At 39.8% G+C, this 17,196-nt stretch overlaps 1 protein-coding gene and 1 non-coding gene across 6 annotated transcripts in view; both read right to left on the minus strand.

Annotated features, from left to right (window-relative positions):
* Positions 1-17,196, minus strand: part of CEP295 (centrosomal protein 295) — a 41,593-nt gene that overhangs the window by 11,882 nt on the left and 12,515 nt on the right. For 4 of the 5 annotated variants that reach the window (XM_030472158.1, XM_030472164.1, XM_030472184.1 and 1 more), the window contains 11 exons: positions 16,585-16,734; positions 15,424-15,648; positions 13,720-13,823; positions 11,932-12,144; positions 11,017-11,114; positions 9,849-10,890; positions 8,684-8,855; positions 8,402-8,554; positions 6,643-6,849; positions 2,941-3,047; positions 1,330-1,468 (listed from right to left, as the gene is read on the minus strand). In XM_030472158.1, coding sequence (XP_030328018.1) covers positions 1,330-1,468; positions 2,941-3,047; positions 6,643-6,849; positions 8,402-8,554; positions 8,684-8,855; positions 9,849-10,890; positions 11,017-11,114; positions 11,932-12,144; positions 13,720-13,823; positions 15,424-15,648; positions 16,585-16,734 — 2,610 coding nt within the window. The remainder of the gene's footprint in view (positions 1-1,329; positions 1,469-2,940; positions 3,048-6,642; positions 6,850-8,401; positions 8,555-8,683; positions 8,856-9,848; positions 10,891-11,016; positions 11,115-11,931; positions 12,145-13,719; positions 13,824-15,423; positions 15,649-16,584; positions 16,735-17,196) is intronic. The other variant, XM_030472167.1, reaches the window with a different exon arrangement.
* Positions 1,719-1,802, minus strand: LOC115604635. Its single transcript, XR_003990358.1, has one exon. It is a non-coding gene; the product is annotated as a small nucleolar RNA U2-19 (small nucleolar RNA).

The following is a 17,196-nucleotide window of genomic DNA, read 5'->3' on the forward strand; positions in this document are numbered from 1 at the left end:
AAACAATAAAATCAGAAAATAATTCATACTGGGTTTTTATGCTAGCTGGCATATTCTTACCTCATATTGCCTATAAATATGATGATATGTAATGTGATCTTCACCATCATTATGGCATCGTGCAGCAGTTTTATTCATGCTTAAATAGAAATTGCCTAATACCAACACAAGAAATTGGAGGGAATCAAGGCAACCAAAATGGTGTTCCTGGTTAGCGCACCCACCTCTCTCTGCCTCTCAAAAGCTGCTCAAAGTTCTCAGGAAAGGTATTGTCAAACACAGGGTGGAGGGTGAAGACACAGCCAGACTTGAAAAATTCATTCATGCAACTGAGTATGAAACCTTTGGTGTTTTAATTCCATAATTAAACAACAACAGAAAAAAACCCCTACAAACAAATGATCTTAGGATTTGCTTTACCTTTCTTATGTCAATAAAGCCCAGATTTGTCATGTGAGTTATGAAGTTCAATACTCAAAATAACACCAGTTTAGAACATAAAGGTTAAGATGAGCTTCTCAAATCTCATGCTGTAAAAACTGTAGTCTTTGAAAATTGATGTATAAACATGCAATAGCACACACACTGTTTATAAGATCAGGTACCTGTCAGATTAACACACTATTAAGCCTTAAAGTAAATAAACTCACAGGTCACTATCATTTTCAAACTCATTTCCCATGTTCACAAGTGATAATGGCAGTATATAGAGGAACTATATATGAGCAACTATGTATATAGAGCAACTATATATGTATTATAAAGGAATTGTTTTTAGTGTTATGAAAAGCTAACAAGATGAAGAGGCAGCCTGCAAGCAAAAGAGGATGTGAACACACATTTCCCAGAAAACCATTACAAGTCAATATGGCATTCAAAGAACATTTTCATGAGTAAGTTATGAAGAATTCCTGCTGTGACAAGCAGATATTGAAACAATTCTCTTGACAGCAAGACAACACTCACAGCTCTGTAACACTGACATATTGATTAGAAAACTTTCATCAGTGTATCATTTGGGGATCAGGTTGTTTAAAAAAGTTGCCACTTCAAAACTGCTGGTGTTACAGTTGCTTCATGAAACCCCAAATATCCTTTGCCAAAGCAGATGTCGTAAGGTGAAGTTATTATAGAAGTGAAAAAATCATGAGCACAGAATGGAACCTTCTAGTTACACTCAACTGGGAGACATATTAACCATTCTTAAGTGAAGCTCCATGTTAGCTTATTTCAGAAGAACTTTTATGCCCAGTGAGTTAGAGCCATTCTGCTCTAAAACAAAGACAACACTTAGATTTCCTTCTAGAAGAACAAAACCCAAATGCTTACCAGGGTCAATAGGGTTTACATCCAACACTTCACTAGTCAAAAAGCTTCCAGTGGAAATGGTTGATGACAAGTCACAGGGTATTTCTTGCAACAATGCCTCTGAACCTAAGTTTGTGGATCCTGCTTTAGAAAGTGTTTCCTAGGATGAACAAACACACCTATTACCAGGAGTTCAGATGTCCATAATCAAAGCTTTTAAACCAGATGTTTTACCCTGAGCTCAGTTCAAGTGTAGAAGCCCTCATGTTTTACGCAGTCAGGCAAATACAGGTTCATCATTGCTCAGTACAAACCATTCACACCCCATGCCCCAGACACATCACTCCCAACAGCCCCCTCCCCTCAACACACACACACACACACACACACACACACACGGTTGTAAAGCCTCTCAGAGCTCCATACAAATCATAACACCTGGAAGATTGTTTTATCTTCTGGTGGTCAGATTTGGCTATTTCTCATCACAGACCCACTTCAGTAGAAGACAGTAGATCTCAGAGGGACAATATGCAATACATGAGAAACTCAAGAGCTTCACATGTACTTGCAATACTGAGCTTTCTGCAGGCAGGAGACTGACTTTAAAATATAATTCTAAGAAAGTAAACTAAAAATATACAAAATATCCTAGAACATTCTCTTCCTCAATTTTGAGGTAAGCTCCACAAAGTCACAGAGAATGAGGGTTAGATGTGAGTAATTCTTCCCAAACTCTGAATTAAAATCTGCACTAACAAAAGACAAAAATCTAAGAAACTCTTCCCCTACATTTTTCATTATATACCACCTTATATAAATATATTTACCATACACATACAAAACATGTACATTTAAAACTAATTTCATATCTATGCAGCATTTTTTAATACTGTTTTTATCTCCTGACAAAACAATGTGATCTCTGGGGGAGGGAAGAGCAAGGGGTATCATTGACATTGATTTTGGCAAGGCTTTTGACACTGTCTCTCACAACATTCTTTTGTCCATTTGGATGTCACAAGCTGGATGGATGGTCAGGCTCAGAGGCCAGTGCGTTACACTCCACCTGGAGGTGGGGAACAAGAGGAGTACCACAGGGCTCTGTCCTAGGACCTGTCCTCTTTGGACATGACCCAGAGAAGGAACAAGCAGCTTTTATCCAGTTTGCAGATAACACTACGTTGGGACGACCATCTGACACACTAAATGGCAGGGATGACATCGAGAAGGACCTCATGAGGCTGGCCCTGCAGGAATGTTCTGAAACCCAGTGAGAGCAATGCAAAGTCCAGCAGCTGGGAAGGAAGAACCCCGTGCATCAGGCCAAGCTGGGGCCTGCCTGGAGAGCAGCCCTTGAAACAGGACCCAGAAATCTTGGCAGACAGCGAGCTCATCATAAGCCCATGGTGTGCCCTGGCAGCAGAGCGGGTAACAGCATCCTGCGCTGTATGAACAGGAATACAGTCGGCAGCAGATCCATTGCAGTCCTCACCTCTCTTCACTTGGTGCTTTCTTATTCTGGCTGCACCTACAATACTGCACCCACTCTTAACTCCCCAATACGAGACAAAGATTTCATCACAAAGTAAGGAGTAAGTTATGTTATATGATTATTTTGATATGACTAACCGTCTTATCAAGTCTGAACGATGGTCCAGAACGTGCTGTAACTCCCTCTCCAACTTCAGCAGCAACAACTGGTGAATCTTGAGTCACTTGAGAATCCTGGGACTGGGCTGAACACAAATGTAACAGAAGCAATAAGGAATGGAAAGTTCATAGTTGGCAATTTTCATTTGAGCACCAGATGGCAGCAATACTCTACTGCCGCTGTCCTCACTACCAGGGCACTGATTTTGCTCATCCTTACCACTTTCTTCTCACCTACAACATACTTCCTGCTCCACCAATTTAATTGGCAACCAGTGGTTCTCCTTGACCAGCCTTCCTAAAATTTCGAACTAGCACGACTGCTCGCTGCAGAGCATGCAGGAAGAGCTAGAAACTGGTGCTTTGGCTTTGCAGAATGAAACACGGCTTTGGTAGTATCACTGCAATCATCTAACTGGGCTGGGGGGAATCTTTTGCCCTTTACCATTACAGTGATTACAAAGAAGAGCAGACATTCTAAGTGCATCAGAAACAATGAACTACTTAACTATAACGTGACTGTGAGGGTGCTGAGGCGCTGGCACAGGGTGCCCAGAGAAGCTGTGGCTGCCCCATCCCTGGCAGTGTTCAAGGCCAGGTTGGACACAGGGGCTTGGAGCAACCTGGTCTAGTGGAAGGTGCCCCTGCCCATGGCAGGGGGTTGGAACTGGGTGAGCTTTAAGGTCCCCTCCAACCCAAACCATCCCATGATTCTATGACACGGATCTGAATCACCTTTGCCATAATGCTCTTACTTTTATGTGTAAGATCAGTATCTCTGTGCAAAAGCAGCACCATACCAGCACCAGAAAAATGGAATTGTTGAAAAATCTAGTTGTGCCATTTTTCCTACTATACACAAAAAGGGGGAGAGTTTTCCTCTGAGACACCACCAGTAGTATCTATCTATATGATGCGATACTTACATATATCAATAAACATGAAACATTTTCAAACTCATTTGGGGTAGGCAAGAGGGGGAAATCTAAGGTTTCCTATAGCCACTATTATCTAGTAGACTTCTAGGAGAAAGTACAAGACATGAAAGGAAACACACCTAAAATATATTAGGATTAAAAGACAAGTTAACTTACTCTTAATTCATTTACTATGTTATTACATTGAATGCTACTGACCTATCTCAAAACAAAGGGTGAAGAAATTCTCAAACAGCTGCTTTTCCTCCCAAGCTCACAATTGCTCTATAAAGCTCTAGCAGGCTTGATGCTGAGAATTTCTGACATTTTGGGCAGTAACCAAACAGAGCTGTTGGCAACAGAATTTGCAAATTATATGAAGAGTGGAAGAATGGTAAAGAAACACAGTAGCACTGCGGCAGTAAAAATCACCTCAACCTCCTGCAAAGCTGTATCTGTTGAACACTGTGGCAGTAGAGGTAGAATTATAAATCTAAGAGCCCAGAATACTTAGACTGTGCTCTCAGATTTATAAGACTACGACTATAGTCTTCAGGTTCACAGGAAAGAACTCTTAAGGTTTAGGTAGAACCAGGTAGCAAGAAGCTCCCTGGCTGGATGCAGCAGTAGTGGCTGAGCCTATACACACTGCAGGTCTGCTCCTCCTCTTTGGAGCAGGATACAGGAGACAGAGGATCCTGAAAATGAGCAAGGTCTTGAAGAAAATGCCTTGAATCAGCATGAAAACTGCCCCCATATCCCCACCTGGTATGTAAATATCTCCACAGGAGACAAGCCACACAGTACAAATGATTTCTAAACTCAAAGTAATAACAAGCAGCAGCAGGTAGAACTGGCTGTCAGACATTTATTTTATAGTTTGATAAAAAACTTAAATGCTGGAACAAGCTTCCAAAGACTCCTGCATTTCCTGATACCTTTCCATCAAGATTAGATATAGTTCTGAAAGAAAAGATATTCTTTTCTAAAGGATATCAGTGTGACAGGTAGTAATTTAGGATACATATATGAGATTCAATCCTCTCTTGTATATAAATTCTGTGGAGAGCCACGCTATGAATGTTTCATTACTACACTGTAATAACCTGCATTGTTCGTGTGATGTTAATATAAGGGATGAACAGGAGCAATTTCATGCTATAAACCAAACTATTTAATTAAAAATACAACATGCTCATATCTCATGACTTTATTACATTAATATCCTTAAAAAGCTGTATTTAGTGGCTCATAAAAGAAGGTTTGTCAATCTTTTCCCTCCAAAATAACAGTGCAAGGCTCTTGTTCCTCCCAGCTTCCTGACATCCACATGGGACTTTCATGTTTTAACCTGCTGGCCACCACACTGTGACAAAGAACTGGTATTTAAGAACTGAGCCTGTAATAACCAGAATGCATTTCTTTTTCCAACAGAAAGTGCAATAAAATAGCAGCAATTATTTTAGGGTGCAATTTGAAAGACAAAAGACTGAACAAACCACTCAGTAAAGATGACATAAAACCAGGGATTAGTCCAAATGCAACCATGCAGACAAACAAAAAGTTGTAGTTTGCTCATTTGGTGATGGGTAAGACAATCTATCAAAATCATGAACTATGGACAAATATTTGGGATTACTAAAAATGAATGGAAATCTTGGGTTAGGTTGGATCACAAAAAATAATAATGCTTGGAATAACATCTCTGTATAGGGCAGCAATGCATGAAGATAATCACATCTGGAACATGGCTCAAGAGCACCACTGAAGATGAATAAAGAGATACAAGCCTGTTGATGTGTAACGAAGGAGACCTGTGAAAGAGATGCATGTCTCAAATCTAGTCACTATTTTCAGGCTGACTTCCTAAGGAAACTAGGTTTATGCCATCAAAGTGCCTGTCTCATCTGGAGGGTTACTCTGCAATTCCATATTAACCGTTTGCATTCTATTAGCCCATTTTAACCAAATTGCATTGAGAGGAATAAATACTGAGTGTCTGAAGTTCCTAACTCATCTTGTCACACATTAGTGGCATGGTAAGAGAGATCAATCAGAGCCTCCCTGGTGGCACTGAGCTGCAGCATCGCTTTAGCACTGGTAATCTCTCAATGCTGAGCATAGGGCTTCATGCTCCCCTAACCAGCAGCAGTATATTTTATGTTCAGACATGCCTGCCTCTAAATTTGAGAGGGTTCAAGTTATTTTTCTTCTAAAAATTGCAACATTTGCAAACCACTTAATAACAAAACCATCTTTTTTCCTTTTGAAACCAAACCAGCTTGGTTTAATTTACAGATTCAGACTTTGTCCCGTATGGACACAGTCTATCCTCAAAGGTGTGACTCTCAGGAGGAAGACACACACGTGGCTTTCCACAGCACTTTGCTCCCTATGCGTGCACGGGATTCTGGTGGTAAGGGCAGAGCAACCAGGTAATATAAAAGAAGTTTTTTAACAGACAATTCTGCAAAGCACGTACGTTGGATGAGAAACTGCTGACCGGCAATAAAGTTTACTGCTGCATGGACTTCTCTTACTACAATAGTAATGGATCACAAAGAAAGGATAAGAACTCAATCATTCTGAGACACGTGCTTATTACACCCATGCTTAAAACACCCTTTTTTGTACTTAAAATTGAACAGTATTTAAATAGCTCTGCATGTTTTTTAACAAGTCATATGCTACAAATAAATAGCAGTAAAATTAGCAGTGCTGAATGGCATTCACATAATTCCTTGAAGAAAGAGGATTTCCTCACCTGAATCATATGAACTTTCAGCATTCAGGAGCAGCACCTCTTGTAATAATCTACTGTGCCTTGGACTTCCACTGGAGATTTGTTCCTCAGAGTTTGTTATGCTCAAAGGTAACCTCCTGCCTTCTTTGTGACTGTAACATTTCACATATGAAAACTCCCCAGTGGTCGAAATGGGAGAAGATTCTCCAGCAAGAGAATCTGTTTTACCTGAATTAAAAACATTTGTAATCGGTTTAGGAATAGAAATGCAGTGGTTTGCACTATGTGAAAAACATTAAGATGCACATTCTATCCTACGAAATAACCTGCTGAATCTGTACCCTGCTCCATTTTAACAGCTGTACCAGCTCAGTAATAACATCTGCATTACAGCCTATGGATTATACGAGTTGAAAGATTACCCAGGTCACAGACCTCCCAAAAATAATTCTGAGCTCAACTAGAATATTTGTTTAAAAAAAAAATACTCAAACTTATTTTTCCACACTGCAAACCCACCAAAACTGAGTGTTTTTCCCAAATCCAGAGGCAACAGAACTCCTCTGCTCTGGCTTCATGATTTCTCCCCAACCTGCCGCACACAACAGCCCTTTTTTGCCACTCAATCCAATAAAAAACTCCAGTTCAACTTTCTAATACCTTCCACAGGAATAAATCACCTGTGGATCATCATGGGATTATCCAGAAAATGAGTATTCCCTTTAGAATTCCACAGGATGTATTTCAGAAAACTTTTTGGGGATGTAGTTTGCTTTTAATCTCTTTTTTAATTAAGGTGTGTAACACTAAGCCAAGTGCTTTTGAGAATATTCTTCAATCAAAACCTTCACCACCAAAACTTGTCTAATCAAGATACCAAGTTGGTCCAACAAGAATTAATGTGTAGAAAGTGATGCTGACCAGCATTAATTACTTTGCTTTAATTAAAAAATCCCCCATATCAGCTGTTCCATTATTTTACTCCAGATGAACGGCAGCCTGACAGGCCTATAATTACTCACATTGTTCTGCTTTGCCCTTTTCAAAACACTGGCACAATATTAAAACTTCTGTAAAATATGCATTAAATTTTAGGTATGAAGAGATTTAAATTCAAATGCTTGCATTTAGAAAGCATCCATTTGCTGGAGCTGTTTAATTAATGTGCCTTACAATGAATTAGAAAGCATTTCATGCAGACCGTAACAAACATACTTACAAAACAACAACTGCTTTGTGTAGCTGCTCTCCAAAACTTTTACAAGGAGCGTTTTGTAATGGGGAAAAAACCTTAAAAAGTTCATCTAAAAATTTCTGTAGAAACTTGATACTAACTCCTTTAAAAGATTTCACACTCACTTTCATAGTACGCTCAAAAGCTAAACCTTTAACCACCGTCCACCAACTCTGATGGTTCTCTGCCCAATTATTGTACAATTGTCTATTAACACACTGTGCACAACAGAGAAATCAAGAGGGAACTTAAGTCATGAAATTACTTTCTGTTCTTGGCAAGATTTTGTTCTGATTATGTTTTTCTAGCCAGACATTAATAGGATGAGCTCTTCTCAGCTATAACTCGCTTTGCTAGTATAAAAATTACACCTTAGAAAAGGCAACAGTATCAGCTATTATTTCATAATCAATCATCTCAATTACTCTTCAGAAAAGAAAATTGCCTCCAAGCTTTATTTGTCAGGAACAGCAGCATTTGTTATATTTATATTATATATTTATTATGTACTTTATGTACCATATTATATACTATTATATATTTTACCTGCAAAAGAAATGCTGCAACTCTTCGGTGTGTCTACTTCTGGTATAACACTAAGTTCATGTGGTTCCAAATCAAGCCCTAACTTGACTGTTGCCACAGGTGGTTTGGAAGATCTCCATTTCTGTTCTTTAAATAGAACTTTTCCGGTCTGTTCTGTAAAACAAAGTTTTGCAAGTTGCAATAATGTATAGATCTCAAATGAACTTGGGGAGAGGGAAGAGAAATCCATCTGAACTGCACAAAATGAGAAGTATTATAATGAATAATACTATCCAGCCTTACCAGTCTGCTCAGCTGGACCGATGTGCTGTGAGATCATTTCACTTCCATGAAATCTACTCCTGCCACAATTCTCTTGCTGGTAGTTTTCTGAGACTTCGACAAAGTCAGTCCTATTCATCCAGTCAGGTTTTTGTGCCTCTGTCATTTCTTCACTCGTGCGGGTATGTCTCACCTTAGAAAGGTACGAAGGGGAAGCAACTGCATATAAGACCATATTTATACTTATTTATCAAACCAACATTTTCTTGTGTGTGCATTCCATGAAGGACAATATTGAGCACTTTGAGAAAGTAGTTCAAGTATGCAAGACACTGGATGGACTTGCTTAGCTTACAAAACCATTTGGACATACAGGTATTTCATTTAGCTCCACAAACCTCAGGTGCTACAACAGAATTATGTACATTTTCAAGGTCTTTGTTAGATTAGATCTGAACAGTCAGCATTTTTAAGAGGAAAAATGCCTGAAAAATCTGCTTTTAGTGTTTCAGCTCCTGAATTCAGGAATTTTAGCTGCTTGGAGGCTGTAAAAGCATGAGACAGGGACTCTGGGCAGCAGCTGTTTTTCTAAGATGGCTTCTGTTTAACCCCCCCCACCCCAAAAAAAACCCAACCCAAAATTAAAACAGGAAGGGAGCAAAAGAAGCTTCTTTAGAGACTCAAAATATATCTGGATTTTATTTCTGTTACCCAGAAACAAGCAAGGTTACAAGTAAAGATTGCAGCTGCCAAACCACTTTCCTAACAGGTACACAGCACAAGAGAAACGTTAAAAAAGCATCTACTCAAAATGCTTCCGGTATCCTTCAAGTTATTATTAAGTATTTTTAATACAAGAGCTGTTTTCCACATAAAGCTGCATTTCTAGAGCTGAAGAAAACTCTACCTGCAGATACTTCAGCCAACATAACCATTTCAACAGGCATTATGTTCAGAGACCAAGCACAGAAGTTCATTCTCTTTCTGTCAGACTGAACAGAATGGCGCTCTGGGGGCTTGCAGAAGAGAACTACTGATTGCAAATTGCAAGTCCTAATTAAAATTTTCATTATGGTAAATCACCTAAAACTGTCAACACTCCATGGGGTACTTTGCTAATTGGTAGCATTCACAAGTTTGATCACCTACTAGATGATTCACCATGCAAAACGTTCATAAAGCTCACCTGCTTGTTCAGTAGTTCTTTCAAAGCCTCTTGCTGTCTCTGCATCTGTTCCTTCAGTTTATCTTGCTTCTGTAAAAGTAGTTGTTCTTGTATTTTCTGTCTCGAAAGAAGAGCTTCTCTTTGTGCATCTAGCTGCTCTTGCAATTCTTTCAAATACTTTTGCTGAGCTTGGATGCTTTCTGATGAGGCCAACACTCTGTCCCTTAAATTCAGGATACCACAATAATTTAACAAAGATGCATCTCCTGGTTTTGATACCAAGAATTCCCCAATACTCTGAGCTTTAGATTTGTCACAAGATAAAGTCATGGGTTCAGAATGACTGAGGGGTTGTTCAAGGCTTGTTCTGATGGTGCTGTCTGCAGATCCCTGCTGATATGCCAAAGAATCAGTTGGGGCTGCCTGAACTACATGAGACTCTCCTCCAGCTTCTGTCTCTGTTTGATGGTCAGACATCTTCTGAGGTGACTCTTTGAAGCGCGCTGCTTCTGAGGGTTCAGAGGAATCTTCTGCAGGCAACATAAATCTAACATGTTGTACTTGTGCTTCTGATTGTGTTCTTACTGCAGTGACATCTTTTATGACTAACTCCGATGGTGACTGGAACTGAGGTGGTTCTCTGACACGACTGTTGGAGGTTTCCAATGTTCCCACTCCTTCTTGTGAAGGACGGCCACAAGGCAAGTGAAACTCTCCATGCTTCAATTTCAATGCTTCTGAAAACTGCACGTGTCTGCCAGGACAAATGTTATGCATTTGCTCTTCATGCTGCTGTGAAGATGAGTTTTCTGACACACACGATGTTCCTGAAAACACAGGTAGCAACCGTGCATGCTCCTGTGCACGAACTTGTTCAGGTGACTGGCACTGTGTGGGTTGCACTCCTTGCCTCTGTAGAAGTGGTTCTGGGACAGGCTTTAAAGGAATTGATTTTGTGTCCACAGAGCATGGAGGTGTTGCAGCAGACAAGTGTCTTTGCTTCAGTTTGTTCTGATACTCCTGTAGATGCTTTCTACCTTCTTCAATGGTCTGTCTGTGCAGCCTGAACAGAACGAAAACATGAATCTTTTTAGAGTGGTGCAAAGATAAACAGCTATTTCAATAATCAAAGCAATTCAGATTATTTTGAAACAGGCAACTCAGACCTCCATTTCCTATAGGAATGTACCTATTTTGCTGCAGAAGGCGTTGTTGGTAATTACGGATCACCTGTAAATGGCTGTCTTCTCCAGCACTCCTGGGTTCTGACACCGAAGTGTTTCCAGTCTAATCAAAATAGAACAATTTTCAGTGCACACATAAAACAACTCACAGAAAACTATTAAAGCAACAACCTTAAGCCGTATGTTCTTTCTCCTAAGTTTACAGAAGTCACTCTGTACAACTCTGATGTCTGTGAGCTTTCAGCCTGAGGCAATGAAGCTAAAGCAGTTTCTGGAACAGATGGCCTTCAGCTACAGTCTCTCTTGGCAAGTGGAGCGTGCACCATCAAAGTCAATGGTGCTTACAGCAGCTTAGCTCAAAGATGGAAATGTACCCAGTAGCAAACTTGGAGCAATGATCCAACAGAGCTGTATTTTCAAGGCAATCAGATTCTCAGATGAGTACAGGTTGTGCAAATGATTCAAGATTTAAAAGCACGATTACTTTCCTTAAACGTCCTCAATAAATTCATCTCCTTTAAGTAGCTGTTTGAGATTTCGACAGACAAAACCACAGAGGTGGGTTTTTTTGTTCTTCTCCCCGTGCCCCCATTATTTTCCTTCTTGAGAAAGGATAGATGGACATGCATCGACATTATATGACTCTAAGCACATTTTACTAACAGGTATTTTAAACAGACACGCTGCCTCTGGGACTATGCAAAGACAATCCAAAATTGAAAGTCCAGTGATACCATGTGAAATAGAAGCTTCTACAGTAAACAAAAGGAAGCTTTTATACGTATGAACTTTTCTGACTCACAGCCCAAGAAATAAAACCTGATTTTCCCAGTTGCTGCAATTTAGAACTGGCAAATGGCTCTTGATTCTTATAATAAGGATAATTAAAAAGCTACACACAATTTTCTGTAATTCTTCACCTCATGTTCTGCTTTGTTCTGCTGCTCTGCAGAAGGAACACTGTGGCTTTGCACCAGCTGACCTTGCTCTTCCTCCTCTTTCTTTTTCTTAGCCTTCTCCAAACAGGTTTGCATTTGGATCTTAAGAAGATCAGCCTCCAAACGTGCTCTCTCTTCTTCAATTTGCTGAAGCAAGGCCAGTTGTTCCTGCTTCTGTTTCTCTATTTGCTCGTTCTATTGAGAAGAAAAAGGAGGGTCAATGTCTAGAATGGAATGACAAAGAAATAAAAGACCCCTCACACACACACACCCCACCACACACAAAACTTTGCTCCAGCTTACAGCAGAAATCCTCTTGCTTATGACAGGCATTTCAGAATTGTCAGAGGCCTTTAAAAGTAGTTCCAAAGTTTACCAGAATAATTTTGTTTTACTGGCTAGATATTGCTGATAGTTCCCGAATCTATTTACCATCACACTATCATCTGTTCTCAAATTAACAGAATGGATAACATCAGAATCTAACTATTCGAGGTACATCATAATTTTCCACAGACTGCAAAAGAAGTCCTCTTCTTAAAGTGAATTCAGAAATCTACTTCGCATTTTATAGAGCTTTTCATCAAGAGTTCAACACATTTAAATGTTAATTCAAGCCTTCCAAAACTCCTGAAACAGCTAATGTACAACCACTCTGAGAGCACTCCGTAAACCTCTGAAGTGGTTTGTTTATTTTTATTCTCTTCCCATGTACCTATCAGCTACAAATCACTTAGACCCATGTGTTGCAACAGCACATATACTTTGAGAATGGAAACAAAGGAAAATGTCCAAGTACTGGCAAAGACAAAGTGGACAACAGCCTTTAATGAGACAGCCTGAATAGGGATGTCAGGAAAAGCAACTAGAGACAAAGCCAAGCTGAGAACAGTTAATGTGGACACAGCAATGCAGAACCCTGGGCAGGTGTGAAGTGGGAGCAGATGAATGAGAAAGAAGGTAACTGCACTTTCACAGAGGATCTGCTGCCTTTATCTTTTTCCTAAAACAATACTGTTTTGTCCAATCTGTATTTCCTGAATTTCTGAACTTTAACTCTACACTTCAAAGCTGCACCAAGACCTGAATTTCAACTTCCTTTTTCTTTTGTTAATTGATAAACCACCACATCAGAGCCCATAGGTCTCTAAGGATACAACAAAACCTGTAAATATCATGAAACACATACTGAAATGACATATACATATAGAAAAATAATACACAAAGTTATTATTTTCTAAATAGATGTAGCATTCACACAGACACAAAAGACTTTGGGTTTCTTAAAATTAACTAGGAAAATGCAGAAACAAAAAACCCCAGCAATAAACCACACAAAATACTCAAGGTTTGTAAACTTCTCCTCTCACTCCAAGCACAATCCCACAGACCCTCCTACGTTATTACACAGGGTTAGTAAAGTTTTCACAGAGTTGTGTACTCTTGACTACATCCTCCCAAAAGCAAAGATATTCATTTACAATTGGGATTCTCATTTAACCATAGGGTGGCATCCCTTGCCCATAGCACTTGTTAGATAGGAAGAAATGTTTCTTTCCACTCTATTCTAAATTCCAGCTACAGCTCTGTCATTTACAAATAGTTAATACACAGAAGATAAGTACAGAAAATGTTACAGTAAAAGTTTTAAGTGTCACAAGCACGTGAAAAGGGTCTACAGCTGCTGTACAGCCTGAAGCATTTTTAGACTTCTGGAAATCACTATTTTTACACCATAACTGACATAGGAGTGAGTACGCACACACTTACCCACTTTTGTCTCTCTTGCATTCTGATTTTAGCTGCTTGTTCTTGAGGATGGATTAGAACTGAATTTTCAGCAGCAACTGTCTTATCCAACGTTTTCACAGAGTCTAAAATACACGTTATTTAACTGTAATTGCAATCAGAAAGGGCCTTGGATCTTCTTTACATCTTGCTTTATGGTTTACCAGCCCCTCTAAACAAAACACAAGCTGCTCTTGAAAAGATTACCACCTCCAACCCACTACTCTGCCTGTCTCCGTAAGCTGGAAAATCAGGTTTTGGTATTATCCAAGCCTTTAATGGCCCTTTATCATGTGGCTTTCTTGAATACACAGTCATGGCCTAGCTCCAAGGGGCTGAAGATTGCTTCTACCCAGATTACTTAATAGCCTAATAGCAACATAGTGAGGAATGAAAAGGCACACATTAACCTCTTTGAACAAAGAGGGTCTAAACCTGCTGCTCTCTGGGCAAATGTTTGGTTATTGCACAAAAAGCAAGTCTGCACCCCATGCTATCAGCTTCAAAATAGCAGCACAAATTGTCTCAGACCTATGTTTTCACTCATGCTTCACTTTCCAATCCCCAGGCATTATGCTGGTGGATCCATGGAAATGACTGAACTAAATCACCTGATCTGTTTAATAAAAGCCCAACAAGCACCCTATGAAAGCAAACAAAAAACCCCAAACAAACAACAAAATGCCACAACTTGATCACTTTAACACTTCAGAAATCCCACTTGCCATAGAGGTTCAACAACTTCAGCACATAACCAAATAGCATGAAGGATAGAAATGGGAAGTAACCTCAAAACGATCTGGCTAGCAAACAAAATAGAACATCTAATTGCTATAAATTCCAGACTTTTCACAATGGTGCCTAGAAGCAGAACCCACCTCCCTGTGATTTCAGACACATCGGCTCATGATTATCTTGTGCATTTCTAGCTGTGAATCTCCAAAGCATCTGGCTTTTCCAGTTCAACAGGTACAGAACTTCAATGACCAATTTCCCCCCCAGAGAATTCTACTCCTGGAGGCAACACCAAGTGTGACAACAATTCAGGTGAGATTTAAAAGACACAAAAGTATTTTGGACATCTTTTCTCCACAAGACCTTACCAGGCAAGTTGGACATAAGAGCAAAACCCTCTCCTGTTTGTGGCTTCAACAAATCCACAATGCATTGTGAGCCAAGACAGAACTGTACTTTCTGGCAACCTAACACCACCACTTCATTAAGCAGTTTTGTTACAGTCCACTCTTCCAAGCATTTTTGCTCCTACACAACAAATTTTGCTGCAAGTCTGTATTACCTTCTCAGCCTGGAGAAGAGAAGGCTGCGTGGAGACCTCATAGCAGCCTTCCAGTATCTGAAGGGGGGCTACAAAGATGCTGGGGAGGGACTCTTCCTTAGGGACTGTAGTGGTAGGACAAGGGGTAATGGGTTCAAACTTCAACAGGGGAAGTTTAGATTAGATATAAGGAGGAAGTTCTTTACAGTGAGGGTGGTGAAGCACTGGAATGGGTTGCCCAGGGAGGTTGTGGATGCTCCATCCCTGGCGGTGTTCAAGGCCACGTTGGACAGAGCCTTGGGTGACATGGTCTAGTGTGAGGTGCCCCTGCCCATGGCAGGGGGGTTGGAACTAGATGACCTTAAGGTCCTTTCCAACCCAAACTATTCTATGATTCTATGATTACCTACCTTTGGCTTCACAAACTATATTTTTCTGTTGCTCAAAGTTCAGTTCTGAATCGCACAGTGGTCTCTCTTCACTAGCAATTGTGCCTGATTCAATAGTCTCAACTTCACTTTGAGTATCTTTCTCACTTTTTGACGTCCACTCCTCTTTTTGGCTTCTAATCTTGTTCAGCAATTTCTTTAAGGCAAGTTTTGACTGAAGTTGGCGAGTTTTTGCTTCTTCATGATCTAGAAAGGATACATACTGGTGAGACCTTTGGGTAATGCATATCTTTACATCATAAAAACAAAAAACCTTTCTTTTTTTTGTTTTTAATTGCTTGCACAATTGGACAAAGAGCTTCATATTATGAAGTTCAAAAGCTTAACAGTGTTTTCTCTTACCTGCAAGAGAGAAGCAGTACTTTGTCTCTGCATGCTATAAAAGGAGGGTTAAGCTAGTTCTAGTGTTCCACAGCCAGACTACTAAACATAGTGTTGCAGAAATAAGTATTACCATTCCCCTGCCCCCACCACCTGGAGCTCGCTGCCCTCTCTATTGTATTGGCACAATGCAACACAGACCAAAAAATGGCCTGGGCCACCAAAGGGATGTGGTAAAAATGCTCGGCCAAGCAGCAAAGTTCACCACCGCATTTTGGGTTCGCATCATGTGACCCTGTACATGTTACAAGGGTTCACACACACATGTACCCGCTGCAGCCTACTCACAACATGGAGCAACTCAACCACAAACCTGGATATAAAGGACATACAATAAACTGACTTGCTTACACAGTCAAGCTTTAACTTTGAAATATTTCAAAGCACAAAATGAAAACTGCTGAAGTTCACACACCATCGTCCAATGATTTACACTAGTTCTATAGGAATAATTCTGGCTAACAGTGTAGTTCTTACAATTAAGTTATTCTCAGTATACTAATAAACTGAAGACTATTTAAAAAACAAGTCACATTAATTTTTAAATTCACAATCATTAAAGCATTATCATCCGTGATAAACACCATAAACCACTGAACACTGAAACACTTCACACGCATCAAGGAATGTGCTAAAGACATGTTAGTTCATATTAAAGTTCATTTACTGGATATATTAAAGTAAATCTCTTCTACTATAAAACCAGAAGTTTAAGTTAAATCTAAAGTTTAAAAGGTTTACCTTCTGATTCACTGGGGACCTTCTCTTCTGGTTGAGCATCACAAGCAGATTCTTGCTCCAAAGAGATATCAAGATCATTATCGTGAGGTCTATCAGAAGGGCCTGGCAGAGGTTGTGGTTCAAACTGCAAAATGAGATCTTCTTTCATTTCTAATGAAAAGATCACAACATAAAACAATCAATTAGAACAAAATGCAAACAACATTGCAAATCCCTACATGTTCAAATAACAGTTAGCTTCTTTCACAACAGATTTAATCCAATTTTTTTCTTTTTTTTTCCAAAATAGAGGATTCCAGATTGTTTAGATCCTTGGCTACCTGTTAATTCACAAATTCTACAGGCTTTTCCACCGGAATATACTACGTCTTTCAAAAGAAAGGCTCTTGTGTTAAAAGGATAATCTTTACACAGAAAGCAGCACACAGGAACAATTACACACAGGAGGATCCCAACAGCTTTGTCAGGGAAAAGGTGCCCCCTGACCTGGCTGCTCACAGGGCTGTTGCAGCGTGGTCTGGGTGTGAAACCCTAAAAGACCAGTCAACAGGAGTTCTCCCATGATCACCTTACTGCCAGAGGGGGTTACTGCCTACAGGGGGTGTGGGACAC

Source organism: Strigops habroptila, chromosome 2 (assembly GCF_004027225.2).
Source record: "Strigops habroptila isolate Jane chromosome 2, bStrHab1.2.pri, whole genome shotgun sequence".
NCBI classification, from domain to species: Eukaryota; Metazoa; Chordata; class Aves; order Psittaciformes; family Psittacidae; genus Strigops; species Strigops habroptila.